General features: G+C 33.2%; 1 protein-coding gene across 6 annotated transcripts in view; it reads left to right on the top strand.

Moving 5' to 3' along the window:
* Positions 1-197: 197 nt before the first annotated feature.
* Positions 198-19,141, top strand: part of LOC132562065 (casein kinase I-like) — a 46,539-nt gene continuing 27,595 nt past the window's right edge. For all 6 annotated transcript variants that reach the window (XM_060226795.1, XM_060226793.1, XM_060226794.1 and 3 more), the window contains exons 1-3: positions 198-708; positions 8,572-8,612; positions 17,256-17,325. In XM_060226795.1, the coding sequence (XP_060082778.1) occupies positions 531-708; positions 8,572-8,612; positions 17,256-17,325 (289 nt within the window). In that variant the 5' untranslated portion in view covers positions 198-530. The remainder of the gene's footprint in view (positions 709-8,571; positions 8,613-17,255; positions 17,326-19,141) is intronic.

Below are 19,141 nucleotides of genomic sequence, written 5' to 3'. Positions count from 1 at the left end.
ACTTCCGAAATGATATTTCACATGAAATATAGATCTGATAATATTTGGAATTCTGTTGATAAATTTTGTTTAATTTGCATTTACATTGAAATAGTAAAATATAACTTACGACATGCGATGTTATGACATAATAGTATGAATATTTTTGCTCATTCAGATGTCGCGGAGGAATTTATCTGTCAAACAGCTGAAGGATGTGTAGTTCCTCAGGAGAAGATATTCGAGACACGGAAAATAACAAGTGATTGTGCCGAATTTTCTGGGTTAACGACAATGTGAATCATCAATGGTAGACCTTACGACATCCAATTCCACTAATGTTGATATAAGTATGGAGAACAATTGTCCAAATGACATGAAACCACGGGAAAGGGTTTCGGAAATATGGCATGATTAGCAATGAACTCTTCATTTTGAGCACAATTTCGGTGCTCTGTTTATAAATCCTCTTTCCCTACCGGTTTTCATTAACGGGTAATCATAACTGTAGCTAATATTGGAGGTTAAGGGACTGCCAATTAAACTTTGGCATGCAGAAACGGGATTACGAAAGGACTGAGGAACAACAAAGTCGACGAAAAAGTGCTCGCAGCATGCATGGTACAAGTCGACAAGGCAGCTCCAGTAACCAAGGGGTTCTGATGGTGGGGCCCAATTTCAGGGTTGGAAAGAAGATAGGATGTGGTAATTTTGGAGAATTACGGCTAGGTAAGAATGGGAAGATGTTAATGAAATTATCTGAAAGATAGTCATTTGATGTGACTAACTATATTGCTTTAAATATGTTGATATTTCCTTTGTGTGTGATCAAAACCATGGGTGTGGCTTCGAAGCATCTGTGGCTTTGATGCTGAATACAAAGAGGGGTTAGCAAAGAAGATTGCAATTCTGATGTAGGGACAATGGAAAGTTTACCATGCAAATTAAGTCATTTAGATTTCCAGTTCATTTATTTCATTATTGAGATTGGTAAGATTGCTCAAGTTACAATAATATAGGATACTGACCACAGTTTTTTCGATGATAAATGTTGTTGTATCATAACAGATACTGTATTTTATATTTTATAAAGTATTTTATTTTAAAATTCCTTCACCAACAGTTCAATAAATCATTAAAACAATACTTTTTGAGCATCTGTAGTGTAGAACTATAAGGTTTATGATACTGCTTCATTTGCAGTTTTTATGTTGGATCTCAAACAGATGGCCAGATAGCAATTGCTTTTGACGAAAGAGTTGAGTTGGTTCATTTCCAGTAAAATGGTATCTTATTGTGATATAGATCATTCACTGAAGTCTTTAGTGATTTTTTGGATTCTGATATTTGAGACCTGAACTTATTTCGATTTTCCTGTGTGTGACTTTTGATGATCCACTATTTCTCATAGTAATGGGTCACATCATAAGATTAGAGATGATATTCTGGACTGGCAGGGAAACAATCCTACAAAAATTGATTACCCCATGTTGACATATAATTTGATTTTATCAAAAAGTTTCAGAGGTATGTTTTATCATGAATTTCAACAAAAAGGGTCGAGTAAAGACAGTGACTAGGGATAATGTGGCTGTTTTATACAACGTCACATAGAAATTACTATAGTCATACTGTCTAACCTACTCATGAGTGCATGGTATCAAACCTGGTCCGATTATTCTATTTACATGAAGACATAAAGAAGAGAGCAGTTTAAACTAGGGCTGTCACAGGTACAGAACCTGGGGACTTGACATATTTGACCCTACATCAAACATGCTTCTATTGGGTGGGATATCAACCTGTTTGAATTTTTCTTTATTGTGCCATATTTTTGTTTTCATTTCTCTGCATCAACATTGACTGTTCATAACTGAAACAATGCACCAAACACTAGTATTAGGTCACAAGTTTGCTGTTACTGTCAAGCTCTCCAGCATACATTGACTTGCACATGTGCAACAGGAAGTAAGAAATGAAGGAGACAGATTACCGTAATTGCCCATGTTATATTGTCCTTGACATTGGAAGGTTTAGCACCAACACCATCTGTCACTCTTTTACTTTAACTTTAGTTAGTATTTTTATCTATACAGTAATTTGCCACCCAGAAGTAACTAATGACCTGACAATCTCTGGTGTTATCCTTATGACATTGGAAAAAATTTAACGTACATGTGTCTGAGGAATATGAAGGTTCTTGCAATGAAATATGATAAAACAAAATTTATACTGAATAACAATATTGCATGTGAAGTTTATTTTATGTTTACAAACAAGTTTTGTCATATTTGTTGAGTAAAAACAGAAACAGTGTGAGAGAACTTGTATTACTTTTTATGACATATTTTGTCTGTTGTTTTTTGTGATATGACAGTGTCATAGATATTGTAAGACACTTTTAATAACACTAAGTTTTGTGATGTCAAGTCACATTCTGACTCTCTCATTAGTGAAAAATGTACTCTCCACTTCAAAATAAGTGTTTTTGTAGGGAATTCCATTTGAGAATTTTCACTTATATTTCTGAAATACAGGTCATGTTATAAATAGAATATTATATTATGGTTTTTTTCAACCTTGACAAGTAATTTGATATGTCACTCCCCTAAAGGCTTATGTCATATCAAATTGTTGAGTTTGCTTAATAAATTCCACTATATATTTACACTCTTGTAAGATCCTGTATCTTTTTTGATGGTTGACACCTGTAGATGGAAGACAGATTATTTCCTGTTTTGACAGGTACCTGGATGCACATTTTCAAACATGATTATTCTTTCTCAAACCCGACATGTGTCCTTGGTACTCGGGCATGGCACAGCTCTAGTTTTTACCAATTTTATTGAGTTTGTCTACACTTGTTAGCCCTTGGTTATGATTGGGATAAAGCCCTTAACCTGTCATGTTCCAAATATATATTTATAGAAGTGAAGAAAGAAGTATACAAATACAGTAAGAAAAACAGAAACCAAACTTGTAAATATGCAGTAGATGTATTTTAGTATGCTTTCTAGTATCCAATGAAAGCAAAGGTACAAAAATTAATCCCAACTTAGACATTCCACATAAGACATTTCCTAGGGGATACCCAAGACACTCTCTCCCCGAGCAGACCCACATGTGAGAGAGAAGGCCAGTGCTGGTTGTTGACAAGTGTATATGTCTAATATAAGCAGAATCTAAGGTATTTTCCTGTCATATAACTGCAAGAAAAATTAACCCCTTCCCTTAAATTGGTTGTTCTATTTAAAAAATATTAAATTAAATATTAAATATATGAAATATTGGGTGAAATAGTATATCCCTGACTCATTAGGGTTTTGTCCAGTTGCTCTCCATTCCCATTTCTAGCAATTTAGATCTAACACGTTTCTGTGATTTAAGCCAGTTAGAGTTAAAACTGATTAGTAGGTACATGTATGTTAGTTGTTACTGAATATAAAGCTATTATAGATCATATTTTGAAACCAAAATTGAAGATGGAATCACAATACTCCAGCACCATATATATGATATAATTAACATAAACTATGGACTCTGCTGGCTCAGAATCCCAACATTTCAATAGACCTATCCCCTTTTATTGTCCCTAGCACATCAGAAGGAATCATAAAGCACCAAATTAACCATGCTAGAGGAAAGGTAGAGTAGGATGGGAATTACTTAAATATTGATTAGCTAGAAACAGTTCATTATATAATTACTTTGAAATCGATTAGCAGCTCATTCTTCTTGATTTTGGTTTGTATCGGTTTGATTTAAAACATTCTGTCACAGTACATATTTATCCAGCATCATTTGGCTGACATTTATCCATTCATTGTGAGACTTTCATAGTTTTTGACAGAAAATGTATCTGCTACCTGGTTGTCATTATTACAATACCTTAATTGACAAGTTGCAAGTAACTCCACATATTCAGTCTTGACACATTCAAAGTGCAAAACGCTGTAAACAAAATCTGTACATGCATGTGTATGATGAATTAGGTCAGCAATCAAAAACGGCCGAAATTTGTTCTTGTTCACTGAACCAAAAACTAAAAAAAAAATTAGAAAACTTCACAGAATTAAAGAAAGGCTCAATTGTGATGGTTTTAGTAAAATTTTACTGATAACATGAATGAGAAATCAGTAAATATGCATTTTGGTACATAAAGCAAAATCCAGGATGTTATATAATCTAAAATATTTTGCAGTAGATTTACGTCAGCTGGCACAGTCGATGTGACAGTGAGACATGAAACTTGACTCGAGGAGATCATAGTTACCTGGATCAGTCATTAATAGGTAGATAATAACTTGTGCTTATGATTTCATCACTGAACACTGTTGATTAAGACTAGTGATGTCAAAGAAAACATAAGAAATGCTCAAGCATTAGGCATTTTTCCCTACCTTATAATTAAACAGAAAGCAATTTAAAGTCAGTAGATAAAATGGGAAAAAAAACAATCTGAAGAGACTGCTTTCAAGTTCTGGACTTTCTATCATTGGTCTGACTAGTTAGCTGAACATTCCGAGATCAATTTCTTTGCTTTCACAGATCAATTTTACTAAATTTGGGGTGTGCACATTATTCAAGTAGAAACATATTTACAATTTTCAGCCCCTAAAGGTATCTGCGCACTTCATGTAGATGCACACATTATGCAGATTTTTACTGTAAATGTCATTGATTATTAATGATTGATAAGTAATGATTCTGGTAAAACAAGACATTAACATTTAGATTTGATACACATCTCAGTTGATATGCTTAGATTTGATACAGTTAAAAAAATAAGCAAACAACTGCTGATCAGTCATTTTACATGATCTTTTTCGAACCTGTAACTGTAATGTCAGCGTTGTGTTTTTGTTCAAGAAGAGACATCATGTTTCTTGTATTTCCTGTCCTTTTATCAATGTCTGTCATAATTATATAATGATATTTTACAGTTTGCTTGTTCGTATCCTCACCTATGAAACCAAAAACATTCTGTGTTTTTCCATCAATACCCTTTTGGTACATTAAAAAAAAAGTAATGCTATAATTATGTCCTGTAGATACTTAAGGCCTTTGTTTGTGTTTTCGAGTTCCTTTTCTGTTAGTCAATTAGATCAAATCTTTTAACATGTAGGAGTACTTCAGTGTTAAGAGACATTGGTTTTTGAATACAGTTGAATAGATTGGCTATATTGCACAACCACAGTACGTGAAAAGTCAATAGGATTGACTGTGTTGCTCTGCCCTATAGTTAATTCAAAAGATGTATTGAACTGAACTACACGAGAACAAATCGAGAATTAAATCAAATAATTTGTCCAGATTCTTAATTCTTCACAGAGCATCATTACACATTTATCCAGAACAAATAAGAGTCCAATAGGCAAAATATAAGTAAATCTTAAAAACTCTTCTGTATGCATAAGGAATAAGACTGGAATTCAAACCTAAAGTGATAGATCAGGCAGGGTTAGCCTATACAACCTCAGGGGATGACCAAATATGCATTGCTTGACTCTCTGTACGGGTAGTGATTTTCATTTCTCAGAAAGCTGAAAAAGGAACTAGTCTGTGATGTCATGGTGGTATCCTTTGGTAGGACACTTTACTTGAAATGCTAAGGATGGCATGTAAAGGGCCTCCTGTAGGCTGTTCAGTGAGGTAGCTATTCTATCATTTTAAGGCAATATGAGTAAAAGAATATATTTACATGGAGACCTTTGAAAATGGATACGGAGATTAAAACCTGGTGTTCTTGAGAGGCCAACATATTTTGTTTCATTGATGACATCTGTTATGAAAATCTTGGTTAATGTTACCATAAGTTCTCAAAATGAGGACAGGGTTATAACAAGGAAACCAAGCATCAAACAAATCTAACTTCATATCTCAAGTTCATTTTTAGTATGTGAATCCTGAAAATACATTCAGATTGAATTTTGTTCACAAAGATGCAGACTTCAAAAAGTGTTTGACATATTCAAATGAACAGTAATTAACTTCTGTCATGTAGGTAGTTTTTTGTACAATACTTTAGTCACGGTCCTAATCCTGATCTACCAAATGTATGCATCATCATTTCCCTTATCATGACACAGAAATGTACGGGTTGTAGTGTAGATATACATTCACATATCATGCTTAGGTCTGATTTTTGACATGGCACATATACAGATTTTGGCAGTCTGAGCAGCTTCCAATTAACAGAGGAGTGTGAAGATAATGGTATTGTAATATATTTGGAACTCTTTTATGCCAGTGCATTAATAACAGGCAAAAAATCGCACATAAACTTTGGCAGAATTCATGGAGAAGCTAGTGATATAAGCTAAAATTAGACTCCATCCCCTTGACCTTGCTTAATCATATTTAAAATATAGTGTAATTAAGTAACATAATGATTGATACATCTACATCACATTGAAGCTGAATTTGTTTTGTTCTGGTAGAATGTGTGGTTAAACTTAAATGTCTTTTTTTACCTGTAAACACAATATGTTGATTTAACATTAGTTTGCAGAACACTTATTCTCTGTAAATTGTTGTATGTAGAGAAACTAATATAAAAATTTATTTTCTTTGACAAATGTAGAAATCAGAAATATATATGTAGTGTAGCTTTGTTCTCTGAAAGTTTAGAAGTTATGAACTGGGCGTGGCAGTGATCAAATAGACATCATTATAAATCACACAGGCCGACACTATCATAAAAAATTATTATTGCATATGAGGAAGGTAGTGACTAAAATGTTTCCAGCTTCACTCATTAAAATGTATTTAAAGTATTTGTATCAACAATTTCCATTCAGAAAGAAGTTGATTTAATAATCCTGATGTATGATTGATATATTTTGGTGGTGCAGTATTTTATATTGATATATTGGGTATTTCTAAACATGTGATTAATTTTATGGTTTAGGCTACAATGTATAAATATTTTTTTTGTTACTATAGCTACATTGTATTTAGATCTAAGATAGTTGAAGAGCACATAGAGATATGTATTGATCTCCTCATATTATCTATTCTAGACTATTGATTTTGTCCATAAATCAAAATCCTGAGTGTCAGCCCCTGGCAGATATATTTCCTATTATTAATGTTGAAACTTTCAAAATGGCAAAGACATGTTTCTTCAGATAAACCATACACAAGGAATCTTTTCCAAACTATATTGATTTTGTTTTTTTTTTTTTTTTATTTGAAGAATATTCTTATTGATACGGATGGTCGTCTTTTAAGTAATAACTAATGAAAATAATACTGTGACAGCTAGAGAATATATGTACGCTACATGTATACAAAACCTTCTGTAATAGAAAATTAAATGTAGTATTAAATGATTAGTAAAGTAGATGTCAATTTATAACTCTTTCAAAAATGTATCTTCTACAGAGATTTAATAAGGCCGCTATATATAATATCAGTCTTTGTTTTGTTGCCTGATGAAACTTAACACTTGCCTAATAGCTGCTGCACCATTGAATCTGAATGTGTGATATTGGTATTATGTTATTGACATTAAAAAGGTCACGTTAAAACAAAAAAGTCAAATAATGCTATATTGAAATATTTTTCTGGCCTATATACTGACCCTGACGTAAAGTGTATTGTGACAAGACAAGTTTCAAGCATACTGCACACTGTGAGTGACCTCAATGTATTGGTTGTGATTTTAATGCATAGGTCACAGCCATAGGTCCAAGCTCAAATCCATGTAGTGCTTTTGTATTGATAAATATTTTGAATTATGACATAGGTTCATTGCATGTTATAATTATGTGATTATTGTGAGGTTGTTAGAATACTCCTTTCTGGAAATAAATTCAGGTCAAAGTTCATCAGCATTTAAAGGAAAAAAAGAAAATCTGCAGAAATGAATTCAAGTAATCGAGTGGTAGATTGGGTACCTGTTTAAAAAACTTTAAGTAATTTTAGCTTGACTGGTGTATACAATACAGTGACATGTTGATCCAATCAAATTTCATACTCGGTCTTTAGCAAGGTATATGAAAGCTGCATTCATGATCATTCATTGTTGAAATAAGTCTATTGTTGGTTTTGACAAGTTCTGTCATGGTTGTTGATGGATAAACAAAACAAACTAAGGTGCCTCTTGAATAACGCTTTACCACACAGTTTGTACCACAAACCATTGCTTTGTGCCGATTCCCACCAGAGAAAGACTTTATGTGGTATTGCCTTAACTACGATGAGTACAATGTGTATACATTATATCATGATGTATGACATGAGCTACATAACTAAGCCATGCACCTGAGAATTGTTATTATGATTGATATTATCTAATCATCGCTGTATAATCTTACTATGAATTTCAAATTGTAAGGATTGGTATCAGAAAGCTTACTATATAGGCGTTAGCAAAATAACAATGCCATGACATCACTGTCAATTAACTTTGTTTTCAATATGTACTTAATGCCTGTCATGGTATAGTACTGTTGTAGGTAAATGATCATCAGTATTACTGACTTAATTATGTACTTATCTAATTAGTATGATAGGTAATAGAAGAACATAGATTAGTAATGTGTTCATTCTGTGATGAATTCTAACCAATCTTTCTATTTATTTCAGGCAAGAACCTGTACAACAATGAGCATGTCGCTATTAAGTTGGTAAGTAAAATTTTCATTAGAAATCTAAATACAATGCATCACTAATATGTATGATGAAGGAAATTAACTTCATGACAAAAAAAAGTATGTGTGTATATATATATATATATAGCATTGACATTGCAGTAGAACTTGCAGACTGTGTAGGTTGAATGACCTGCATTTGAACCCTTCCTTTTGCAGTCTTGAGTCATCTCTATCCTGTGTGATGCAGTGATTATTGAATGAGTTGTTGTACTTAAAATATAACTAACTATATATTATCTATATTTATCCTGGAGTGTTATAAGTGTATGTATCCTTTTATGGTCATAGTTATTTTAGTTTCTGCCTGACATCTCCTAAGTACAGGGAAAGCCAATAAAGGACAAATGTTTAACCAAGCTCTTCTGATAATGATGAAAGTCCCAGATTGGTTGTCATGGCATCTACCTATAAAATAAAATAAAATGATGTTTTATTGTAATAGAACTTAGGATTATTCATATGTATGTATTTATATGTACATGGTGATTTTTATGACTCAAATATTTCAGTCCTGGGCTTATGCTTTTCCTTTGAGACTTGCTGAAATTTTGAAAACTGTTTCTCATCAAAATTTTTGAAAATAGTCTTCTTGATGCACACGAAAAATAAAAAGAATTAGGTGTACATTATGAAATACACTGATAAACTTGTTTTACAAGGCAATCAAACTTATAATCTTGGACTACTTCAAATTCAGACTATAGTTAGGATGGTTAATTTTTAAATGCTTGAATTTTGATATAGATTCTTACATGCGCTGTATATATGATTTGAATCTTAGCAAGTGCCTCTTTGAATCTAAGGTGAGAAAATACTATAGTGTGTGACACAATATCACACTTAACATTCATCAGGTCACTTTCATCTTTTTGAGTATAGGAAACATGCTTTAAATGGTTGCATGATGAAGAGTTACTGTATCCAAGTGTGCCTTGTCTAATTGCTATACATTGAGGATGAGGAGCATGCTGCAGAGCAACATTCAGTATTGTTCCATTTGATGAATCAATCAACATTAAAAAATCTGGTATGAAACTGAGCATGATTTGAGATCAAGTATTGAGAAAGATTTTCAGGTTCACCTTTATAAGGACAGTTAAGAAAATAATACTTGTCTTAATTTAAGCCTCATCGAAAGATCATTTTGTATCAAATTTAAGAAATAAATTTGTCAGTAATTAGATAGAATGACACATAATCTGTCAATGGGACACCCAGTAATGACTGTGCAGAGATACAAGAACTTTGCTCACAGATATCACAAAAAGTGACATAGAATATTTCATCCTTTTGCACCAATGACCGAGATATTGTCAAAAGGTGGAATTCTTTTAGAATAAACGAAAATACATTGGAATGTCTTTTCTGTAATGGTTCACCTCTATCTTAGTTTGAGTAGGTCATACTGTGAAGCTACTGTTGTCAACATGGCTGAGTTGTGTCTGTAGCCAGCTAGACAGTTAGTGACACCATTTTATCGCAGTTAAAAATGCATAGGAAACAATCTTCAGTCAATATTTGGCATGAATTGTTGATACGGAGTATGGAAAGCTAAGTTCTTACGAAGGAATTTATAATATGATAAAAAATAAGCTTCCTTTTTGGGTTAGATGTTCTGAAAACTTGTTAAATGCAAAATTGGAGTGAAAAAAACTAGAATTTGTGTTTCATTTGTTTTTGAAGACATCACATAGATTTGTCATCATCACACATCATTAGGGGAAAGTCAATTAATAACATTGTTATATCATGGGTTGGGGATATACCAATATTACATTATCTGGTAAAATTGGACGGATTTGTTTTGTGTTACATCTTATAATGAATCTTTAACATGGAGTTTGTATTGGATAGACTGGAACCTTCATTGATTTGTGTATAACAACAGGTAGGGGGCTAGCGTACAGGGTATATATCTTTGTATACATTGAGCGGTGGCAGAGGTATGCTGTAGTTAGCTAGTATTCAGTTATTGATTTTTAGCTCTGTCATGACAGAATCTCTGGCAATAGAAGCATATATTGGTCATAATCACTATACAACCATATAAGGGAAAAATAAGACATCACATTTCTTTGACTTTAAAACAAAAAAAAATCTTGTAGTAAGTTGAATACAAAACATAAGATGTTAGTTTGTAAATTGATCAAAAGTTATTTTGTTTTACGATCTATAACTCTTTCTTTTTTTTGGTCATCAAAGCAGAAAATGATAAAAGGAACAAAAACAAGGCACCAGAAGACGATTGTTTGTCAAAGAGGAAATCAATAGTTGTTGAAAAGTCTGTGGTTTTAGATAACACTTTTAGATATTGATTGCATGCAGACATGTGACATAAATCTGTGTATACTCTGAGTAAGTCTAAAGCTTATATCTATATTTACCTATAAACAGTGAAAAACTAACTGGCAGTCCTTGGTGATATAAAGTGGAATTTGTTGATGAGAGAAAAAGTTCATGTCATGAAAACAATACCACCTGCTGCATAGATAAGGCAATTAATACAGTTCATTAGTCTAAGGTGGTTAAGTACAAACTCCACAACGTAACATGTCATTTTAAAGAGAGTTTCGTATGATAGAAGAAATTATATTAGTTATTTAGAAGCAAGTAATGAAAAATAGAAAATACAATTTTAGATTCAACTGAATTGTGATCATAAAGAGAAATGATTTTGATACCAATATGTAAAGCAGAAAAAATTGTTGTATAGTACCTTTATTGTATAGCGATATTGTACAATTTAGCAACAATATCTGGGGTTGACGACATTGAAGTATTTTGTAACTGAGATAATATTTAGTAGCGAATGCACAATTTTTTTCCTCAGTTACCAGTTATTTTCTCTCATGTTGTAAAGATACTATCTGCTGTAACATATAGATTATTTACAGTATGAAGAAGTCTACTTAGTCAAGTATTCAATATACAAAGTGAGTTCTATTTATGTTGTAATGTACAATTTTATCTTTAGCCACTATGGATGAAGGTAACTCATGTTTTATCATAAATGGAAGAGTTTATTCAATAGAAGTAGGGGACATTGTAGCTCAAGGGTCGAAAATTGGGTTGAATCCTATAATACCTAGTTTCATACAGATAAAGCCACTATAACCCTGGTTGGAGAAGACCCAGTTTGTTATAAAAGAATGATGTCACTCCCTGTCAAAAAAATTCATGAGACAAAGCCAATAATAGAAAAATTTGTAATATCACATAGAAAAGAGAAGTTCTGTGGGCTTCTTGTTAGTAACAGTCATAGTCATATTGGTATGTTCTTTTAAATTGCTTTATTTTTCTGTGTATTTTTGAAATTATTCTCAGGATAATTAGCATAAATATGTTTCTTCTTAAAACAATGACTCATAGCTCTAGGTCTGTTTTCTCAAAATGAACCTGTGTTGTGAGACATTATGAAACAGTAACTTGACTGCAGCTGTTCCACATGCTGTATCTCACCACCAACGAGTCCCACAACCAGAACTAACAGTAGTCATATTCCTGATGGCTTATCTGGCTATGACTCCTGAGGGAGCTGTATTTAGGCTGGTAACAGGGCTTTGTGCAATAGAGAACTGCTGCCAGTAGCTCAGGTCGGGTCACTCCTCCTTGGCCAATGCATGGTATACCTCTGATAATATAGAGAAGGGTATAAGTTGCATAAATGTCAATCACGCTGGGTAAATAGATTGGGTTAATATGCTGTAACCACCAGTAGCATGGGTATGTTGTACATTTCCTAGACCAAACCTTAGCCAATTTGTTTTGTACAAATTAAGCAAGCACAGATGTGCATGCAGACCTGCAGGCAGTGCAGATCATCCGTATATCATTGATGTTATATGTAGATAAAATGAATATTTCATTATACGCTGACATATTCGCAAGCTTTAAGACATGCCTGGATGAGGTTTTTAGTATGATTAAGTAAAGCAGTTATTGACTTTCCTAGCTTTGATTTAGGACTGTAATATAGAGGGACATTTCAGTCAACAAGCATTTTAATACTGGTTATGATCAACTTATCTTTATATAGTTTATAGCAAGATCTTGTAACTTTAGACCAATGTGATCACTTTATCCTAAATAAAGCATCATATGAGGTCTGACACCATGAGTTATAAGTTTAACTTTGTATACCATAAACCTTCAGTCAAGTTTGATAAGTGGGTAAATCTAACACATCGTTTTTAAAATAAAAACAATAATGATCCGTTTAGTGATATTTCAGACTTTCGGTATTCTTGTTTCACTTACAATTAGAATTGTTTGCCTAACTGTTGATAGGGATGTTGGCATCATAGTAATCCCTCCATGTGGTCACTATTGAAATCAGGAGTGAATGCTGTAGGTAGCTGGTTGTATTTGATAGTGATGGGAAATTTGCTTTAATTTTGAATATCTTATTTACTTAGAAATTGAATAAGAAAGAATTTGTTGACAATAAGCATCTGTATTATGCATATGAATTTTATTTTCGCTGAAACAAAAGAAAATGTAACAGTTCCAATAATTAATTGTATCTGATAATCGTCGCATCACTAGTAAATGACCATTGTAAATAACTGATACCAGCAGTTCACACATACATGTCACTTAATTAGCTTTGATTTAGTGTTATGTCTTGTTATGTTGTCGCGTCATATTTGAGCCAGCTGACAGCTCTTGAGGCCCTAATTTGTATAACAAGCAATGACTATAGAGGTCAGAATGTGTTTTTTGGAAGAGCAACCGTGTTTCACTATCCCTTTTTGGTTGAAATAATTGCACCTTGACTATCTGTATCTATTATGTGAGATAAACAGTTGTAAGACTTACAGATATGCTTCAGAAGCACCAATGAGATGATTTTGATAATCGGTGATCTGTCGCCCTAAACTCATTCCACACTCTGCATACTGATATGTTACTGCTGACTTCAGCCAATACACAAGCAGACATGCATTTTTGGGGCTCTTATGTTTTATATCTAAATAACATTGAAATCTATGGTAATGTTGACTCTGATAGTTCGTGCTTATTTTCACAAGTATAAAATTTCATGATTTAAATGGTTCAACATTATTCATTTGATTTTGTTCGGACTAGAGGGAAGTTTACTGTATACAGTCAGCGTTCTTTTTAAGGTACAATCATTTTATGTGTACGAAGTAGGGCAGACAGACCTGTCTGTCCCTACCTGGTCACATTCAATGCCATCAGTCCAGGAACTGCATTATTATTGTGATATGATATAAAGATTTGCCATTTTTTATGTTTATCTGTATAACTGAGTTCTCGTTCATAGTTCCAAGGTCAAGTCCAAGGTCACTATTCTTACTTTTTAAAAAAAAAATGGTCAACTCATTCAGTGGCATCACCTTAGTCTCTTCATTTCTTCAGGAATTTGATCTTGATCAAACTGGATGCAAAGATTATGTATGAAAATATCTTCTATGAGTTAAGTTTCAGGTTACCATTGATTGAAGATACTTCATTTCTTAGGGATTGTGTTCTAACTTCATTATGAGAATACCTTGAATAAGTATGTTTCAGTGCCCTAAGATTAATATAGCTGTAACTATTCATAGAAATTTGCCCGGCAACGACACCAGTTTTGGTATGAAGTGAATGTTCATGCCTTATTCACAATTTCCACTTTCTACCCTCTTTTAAAACAGCCTATCCTAGCAAAAAGTCATGAAATATGGTAGTATTTCTAATTTTCCATAAAATAATCTGAAGATTTTCCTGATTTCTAGAGGAAAATATCACACTTCATCGAGATGAAATGACTTAATGAATGTTTATTAGGAAATATTTGTTATCAGTGGAACCCTGTGTGACATGTTGTACACCAGTATGTTACCCTAACCGCTGTAGTAACAACAAGTAGTACAATCCCAGAATTTGTACTGCTTCTTTTTACTCGTGCACCTCACGACCTGTCACTGGAGTGAACGTGTAAGTGCTCACCAGTACTTGCGGAACTGTCACACAAGTGTGTGAGAGTTTCTTTTCTCTCCAAACTCAATAGTGTTTTAACCACTACAGGGTCTTCAGTAATTCTGTACAGTGTGTCAGTCTGTTGGCGGGGAAAGGCAGCTACATTTGATAGTGGGTCTGTGTTGTAACGGTGATAACCGTAATCTACCCACTTATCAATCTATGTAAAGTGGTTTCTTCATTGTATAGATGACTGTAAATCTCCATTGTTAGCACTAAATAAATATCCTAGATAATAACATCTGTTTTTATCATCATTTTAAATCAAAGATACTTTTTGTTTACTAAACTATGTCTGATCTTTGGTTCAAATTGTGGTGTGTTATTAAGCAAAACCTGTTTATAAAAGCTACCAAATGGAGCACAGAAACGTGGCCTTTATTGACAGGTTTTCTGTATAAAGAGGTCCCATGACTATGCATTGTATTACACTGAGATCAAAACAAGTGACCATTATATACAGGTTGTATTTTTATAAAGATGACCTTTAAGAAAGGTTTGACTATTGTAGAATTTTACATTGATGACAATGAATAGTTTACAGAAATAGGTCAAAATGTTCAACTTATGTTGTTTAAAAACAATATTTTGAATTCAGCTTCACAAATAAATTTCCACCATTACTTTTATTTTTAAGAAATATGCCTACCGAGTGGAGAGTGCACCACCGATGATTATGCAGAGAGCATATCTCTTAGAGTATTATGAAAGGTTTATTTAGTATGATTGAATCTGAGTTGATGTGGATAGAAACAAAATACCATGACTTATGACAATCCATTGAAAAACAGATCTGTTATAGTTCTGTCCTGTTTGTATTGATCCAGACAGAGTCTGTAGGAGCCATCTCACCAGTCTCGCTGAGGCTAATTCTGTGGGTGTCAAATAAACGTAGTCATGGGACTAAAGAAACTTCTCTCAAGTCTCATCAAGCTGTGGTTTATTGGTGCAAGGTCAACTTACTACCCGTTTGAATTGTTGCTTTAGTTTGGGTAGTCCACTTGGCGTTATCTCAACATGAATGGCTGCACCAATGATTTTGCCATAAAGCTAACACCTTATGTCCTTGGAATGATTTTTATTGTATAATCACACAATAAACTTGCATTGATTTTGTTAAATTTCTCTTGTCATATACAAGTCATATTAGTCATTTCCTATTGGAAGTGTCAAAACATCTCAGTTAGATCATTCTAGGGTTTCTGTTGCTTATCATACCTAAATATTCATGCCTTATTCTTAAGTAAACATATATGCTGATTACACTTTTGTCATCTTAGATGTCTTATCTCATATCTACCATTTAAGATTGTTGTTTCAAAAGCTTGAAATCTTGTCTGACAAAAAAAGGGAGATCAACTATAGTTTGTGTAGGCTTTGTGATTATGTCTGATTTTCATAGGGAGGATATGGTTACTGATTTGATGTGTTCATATACATTAACATCATTTGTTTTACTGGTGTTTTTATCAGAGATGCTAAGGTAAACAGAACTTGAGATGGTGTGAGAATAGGGATGGTATTTTTGCAGGAGGACTATTGAGGATGGTACATAGAACAGGCTATGTGTAATGAAAGTATTGTTATTAGAATTGGTATGTCTGGTGATTTGGTTGGGATAGTCTGCTACAGAATGTGACAGGCAATGTGGGAGTATTATAATCAATGATTCATCACTTATTGTATAGAAAATACTTATCCTGGTTAAAGCTGAGTTTAACAAATACGTTATCCCAGCCTGAAAGCTGAGTATGTATTTATATACATTTAGTATTTACAATAGACATACTGTATAACTAGAAAAAGTATAAACAGATTTGTTGGAGTGATGTGTTAAGAATGTTTGACCAATAGCTCATAAGATTTCATAATGAGAGAAATTATCAGCAATACTTTCAGTATGTATATTTTTTGTGCTAAGATTTCTATTTATTTGATATGAATGATCTAATTGGAACCACAAGTTCTTTAAAAGGAATGAAGAAAAGTATATTCATTGTGAATTTTTGCTACTGTATAATTCATGCATATAAGAGTGATTGTAACAAGATTAAAGATGAAGAATATGAAATTCTTCAAACAAAGTGTATGTTGAAATATTCCTTATTATTTGCTAACAAATCTTTGCCTCTCAGAAAAGTCTGAACAGGATTGTTATAGTCTTGCATTCTTTATATATTGTGTTTCAGAGTTTCCTTTATTTTATTCTTTTCATTACAACAGAAATACCTGAAGTTTTGTGAGTGTCTTTCTAATTCAGAGAGTGAAATTTTCAGTTGTTTTGCCAAACTCGTTAAGTACAGACTAAAATAAGGAAGTGTAGTTTGGTTTCCAGCTCAATGTATTAACACATTCAAACATTTCAAATGATGACAAAAATGTGAGGTATTTATGATTTCCAGGTTAGTTGGCTCTCATACAAGAACGAAGAGGTGATTTCTTGAACAATACTTGCAATTTTCCTCCAGACCTACCTTGGGCAGATTTTACATTATGTGGGTTGGTGTGCTTTTGATTATTACCACAGTCTTAATGCAATTGCAATTTCAGCTGGCAAGCAAATGGGAACAGTGTAGTAATAAAGAAATGTTTTTAATTCACATTGTAGTACAGTTTTTTCTTTTTCTACAGGAACCTATGAAATCCCGAGCACCACAGTTACATCTAGAGTATAGGTTTTACAAACAGCTAGGCCAAGCAGGTATGTATTGTGGTAGACCAGCATATTACAACCCTGATCACTAGCCTGTCCCACCCATATTGAATCCCCCACCTCTACCCCAACATTTGTAAGTTTTGTTAGTTGGGTTTATTACCTCATGAACAACAAGGTTCATTTTGAGGTGGGGTTTGTTTGTGGTGGCTGATGGCTACCTCACTGAACAGCATGCAGGAGGCCTGTTGCATGCCATCCAGAGTGATTAGGGTTAGGTGTCTTGACCAAGGACACCACCACATCAGCATAGACTTATTTGTTTCTTAGCTTTCTGAGAAGCACAAGCCACCACAGGTAGGAAGCGTTGAACCACACACCTCAGATCTTCACCCAATGTTACATATGCCATTGCCTTAACTGACTGAGCTAGTGCAGCCCCTTACCTCAATCATTAATGTTTTACTAGTTTGTGTCAAAAGGCCAGACCCATTGTAGGTTAGTCTCACTAGAGATTACATCCTGCTTAATTTCCCAGAAAAACAGCCAATAACCATTCCATTAAAATATTTGAATATCAATACAAGGTCTTCTTTTCTAACTTTGACGCCATTATCATGCTTTCACTTAGGAAAGAATGAAAAATTCTACTTTTAGTCATTTAGCCCATAAGTTGGATCCAATCAACTTCACAGTTCAGACACTTGAAATTTAATTCAGAAAGAATTTCCATGGTAAATGGTTATTGGTAGAAATATTCTTGTTGCACTGATACATCTAGCTTTTTTAACACTGCAGAAAAATCTTAATGCTATCACTACTTCCAGATAAAGATAGAAAATCGGCTCATTGCCATTTACTTTAATAGTAAATACTTATGTCACTTCAGGAATATTCTTTTTGATTGTCAGATTTTTCATTTAAGCTATCCCTATAGCCTTCTGAGTCACAGAAATTGAAAAGGATGGTATTAGTTATTGTATTTCACACAAGCAGTTTTTGTTTTATCAGCCATTAGTAGTGTATGAATGTAATAGTTTGTTAAGTGGAAATATTTGTCATCAAGGCCTGTCTATCTTGTGTATACATATATACTGAACTTCTCTATACTAGTGGTAGGATACTTAGGACAATCAGTTCTGTGGTATTAAATGTTATCATTGTGTATTACACATTCCGGAAGGCAGTGTTGAAAAGAATTTCATACTTGTGTTATGGTTAGTTAGAAGAAATTCAAATTTGTGTATCAGTAGACAAAAGAACCAGAAAGATTTGTACAACTGGAAAAATTATTGTCATTTGTTCAAAATGTCTGAAGTCTACCTTTGTTGTTTAAATACTAAATTGCACTCATTATTAAAGCATTTTCCTTCATAGCTAGTTTCTGATCAACTTTGATAAAACCTTTTATTTGTTTTTTGATCTCTATGCTGTCTCTGGATTTAAACAAATAAAACAGGCTGAAAAAAATTTTAATGGACATTGTTAAGCCATTACTTTGATTTGATTTCTGTGCTAGCAAATCAGGAGAACTAGTGTATAATTTTCCCTATGCAGTGCTCAAGCTGTTTAATAGAACTATAATGCTAGCTTCATATAGGATAGAATTGTCTTGGATGTATTATACTGTTATAGGGAATATCTACAATTTTGAACTGAGGAAATGATTATGTACATGTATCAAAGTTTTGAAAACCCTATTTCTCCTTCTTGAAAAAAAATTGTGAAATGATAAAATGAAACATATTATGATACATGAAGTTCTCTCCTTGAGGAAGATCTAGAAAAAAGTTTCTAGTCCAACCACCAAGATTTCATAGCAATTATTGAAAATTTTCATTACCCTTTACATCAAATTTACTAG

Source organism: Ylistrum balloti, unplaced genomic scaffold (genome assembly GCF_031769215.1).
Source record: "Ylistrum balloti isolate Yb309-2 unplaced genomic scaffold, AGI_CSIRO_Ybal_v1 Utg371338, whole genome shotgun sequence".
NCBI classification, from domain to species: domain Eukaryota; kingdom Metazoa; phylum Mollusca; class Bivalvia; order Pectinida; family Pectinidae; genus Ylistrum; species Ylistrum balloti.
This window is presented reverse-complemented; position numbering and strand designations above follow the sequence as displayed.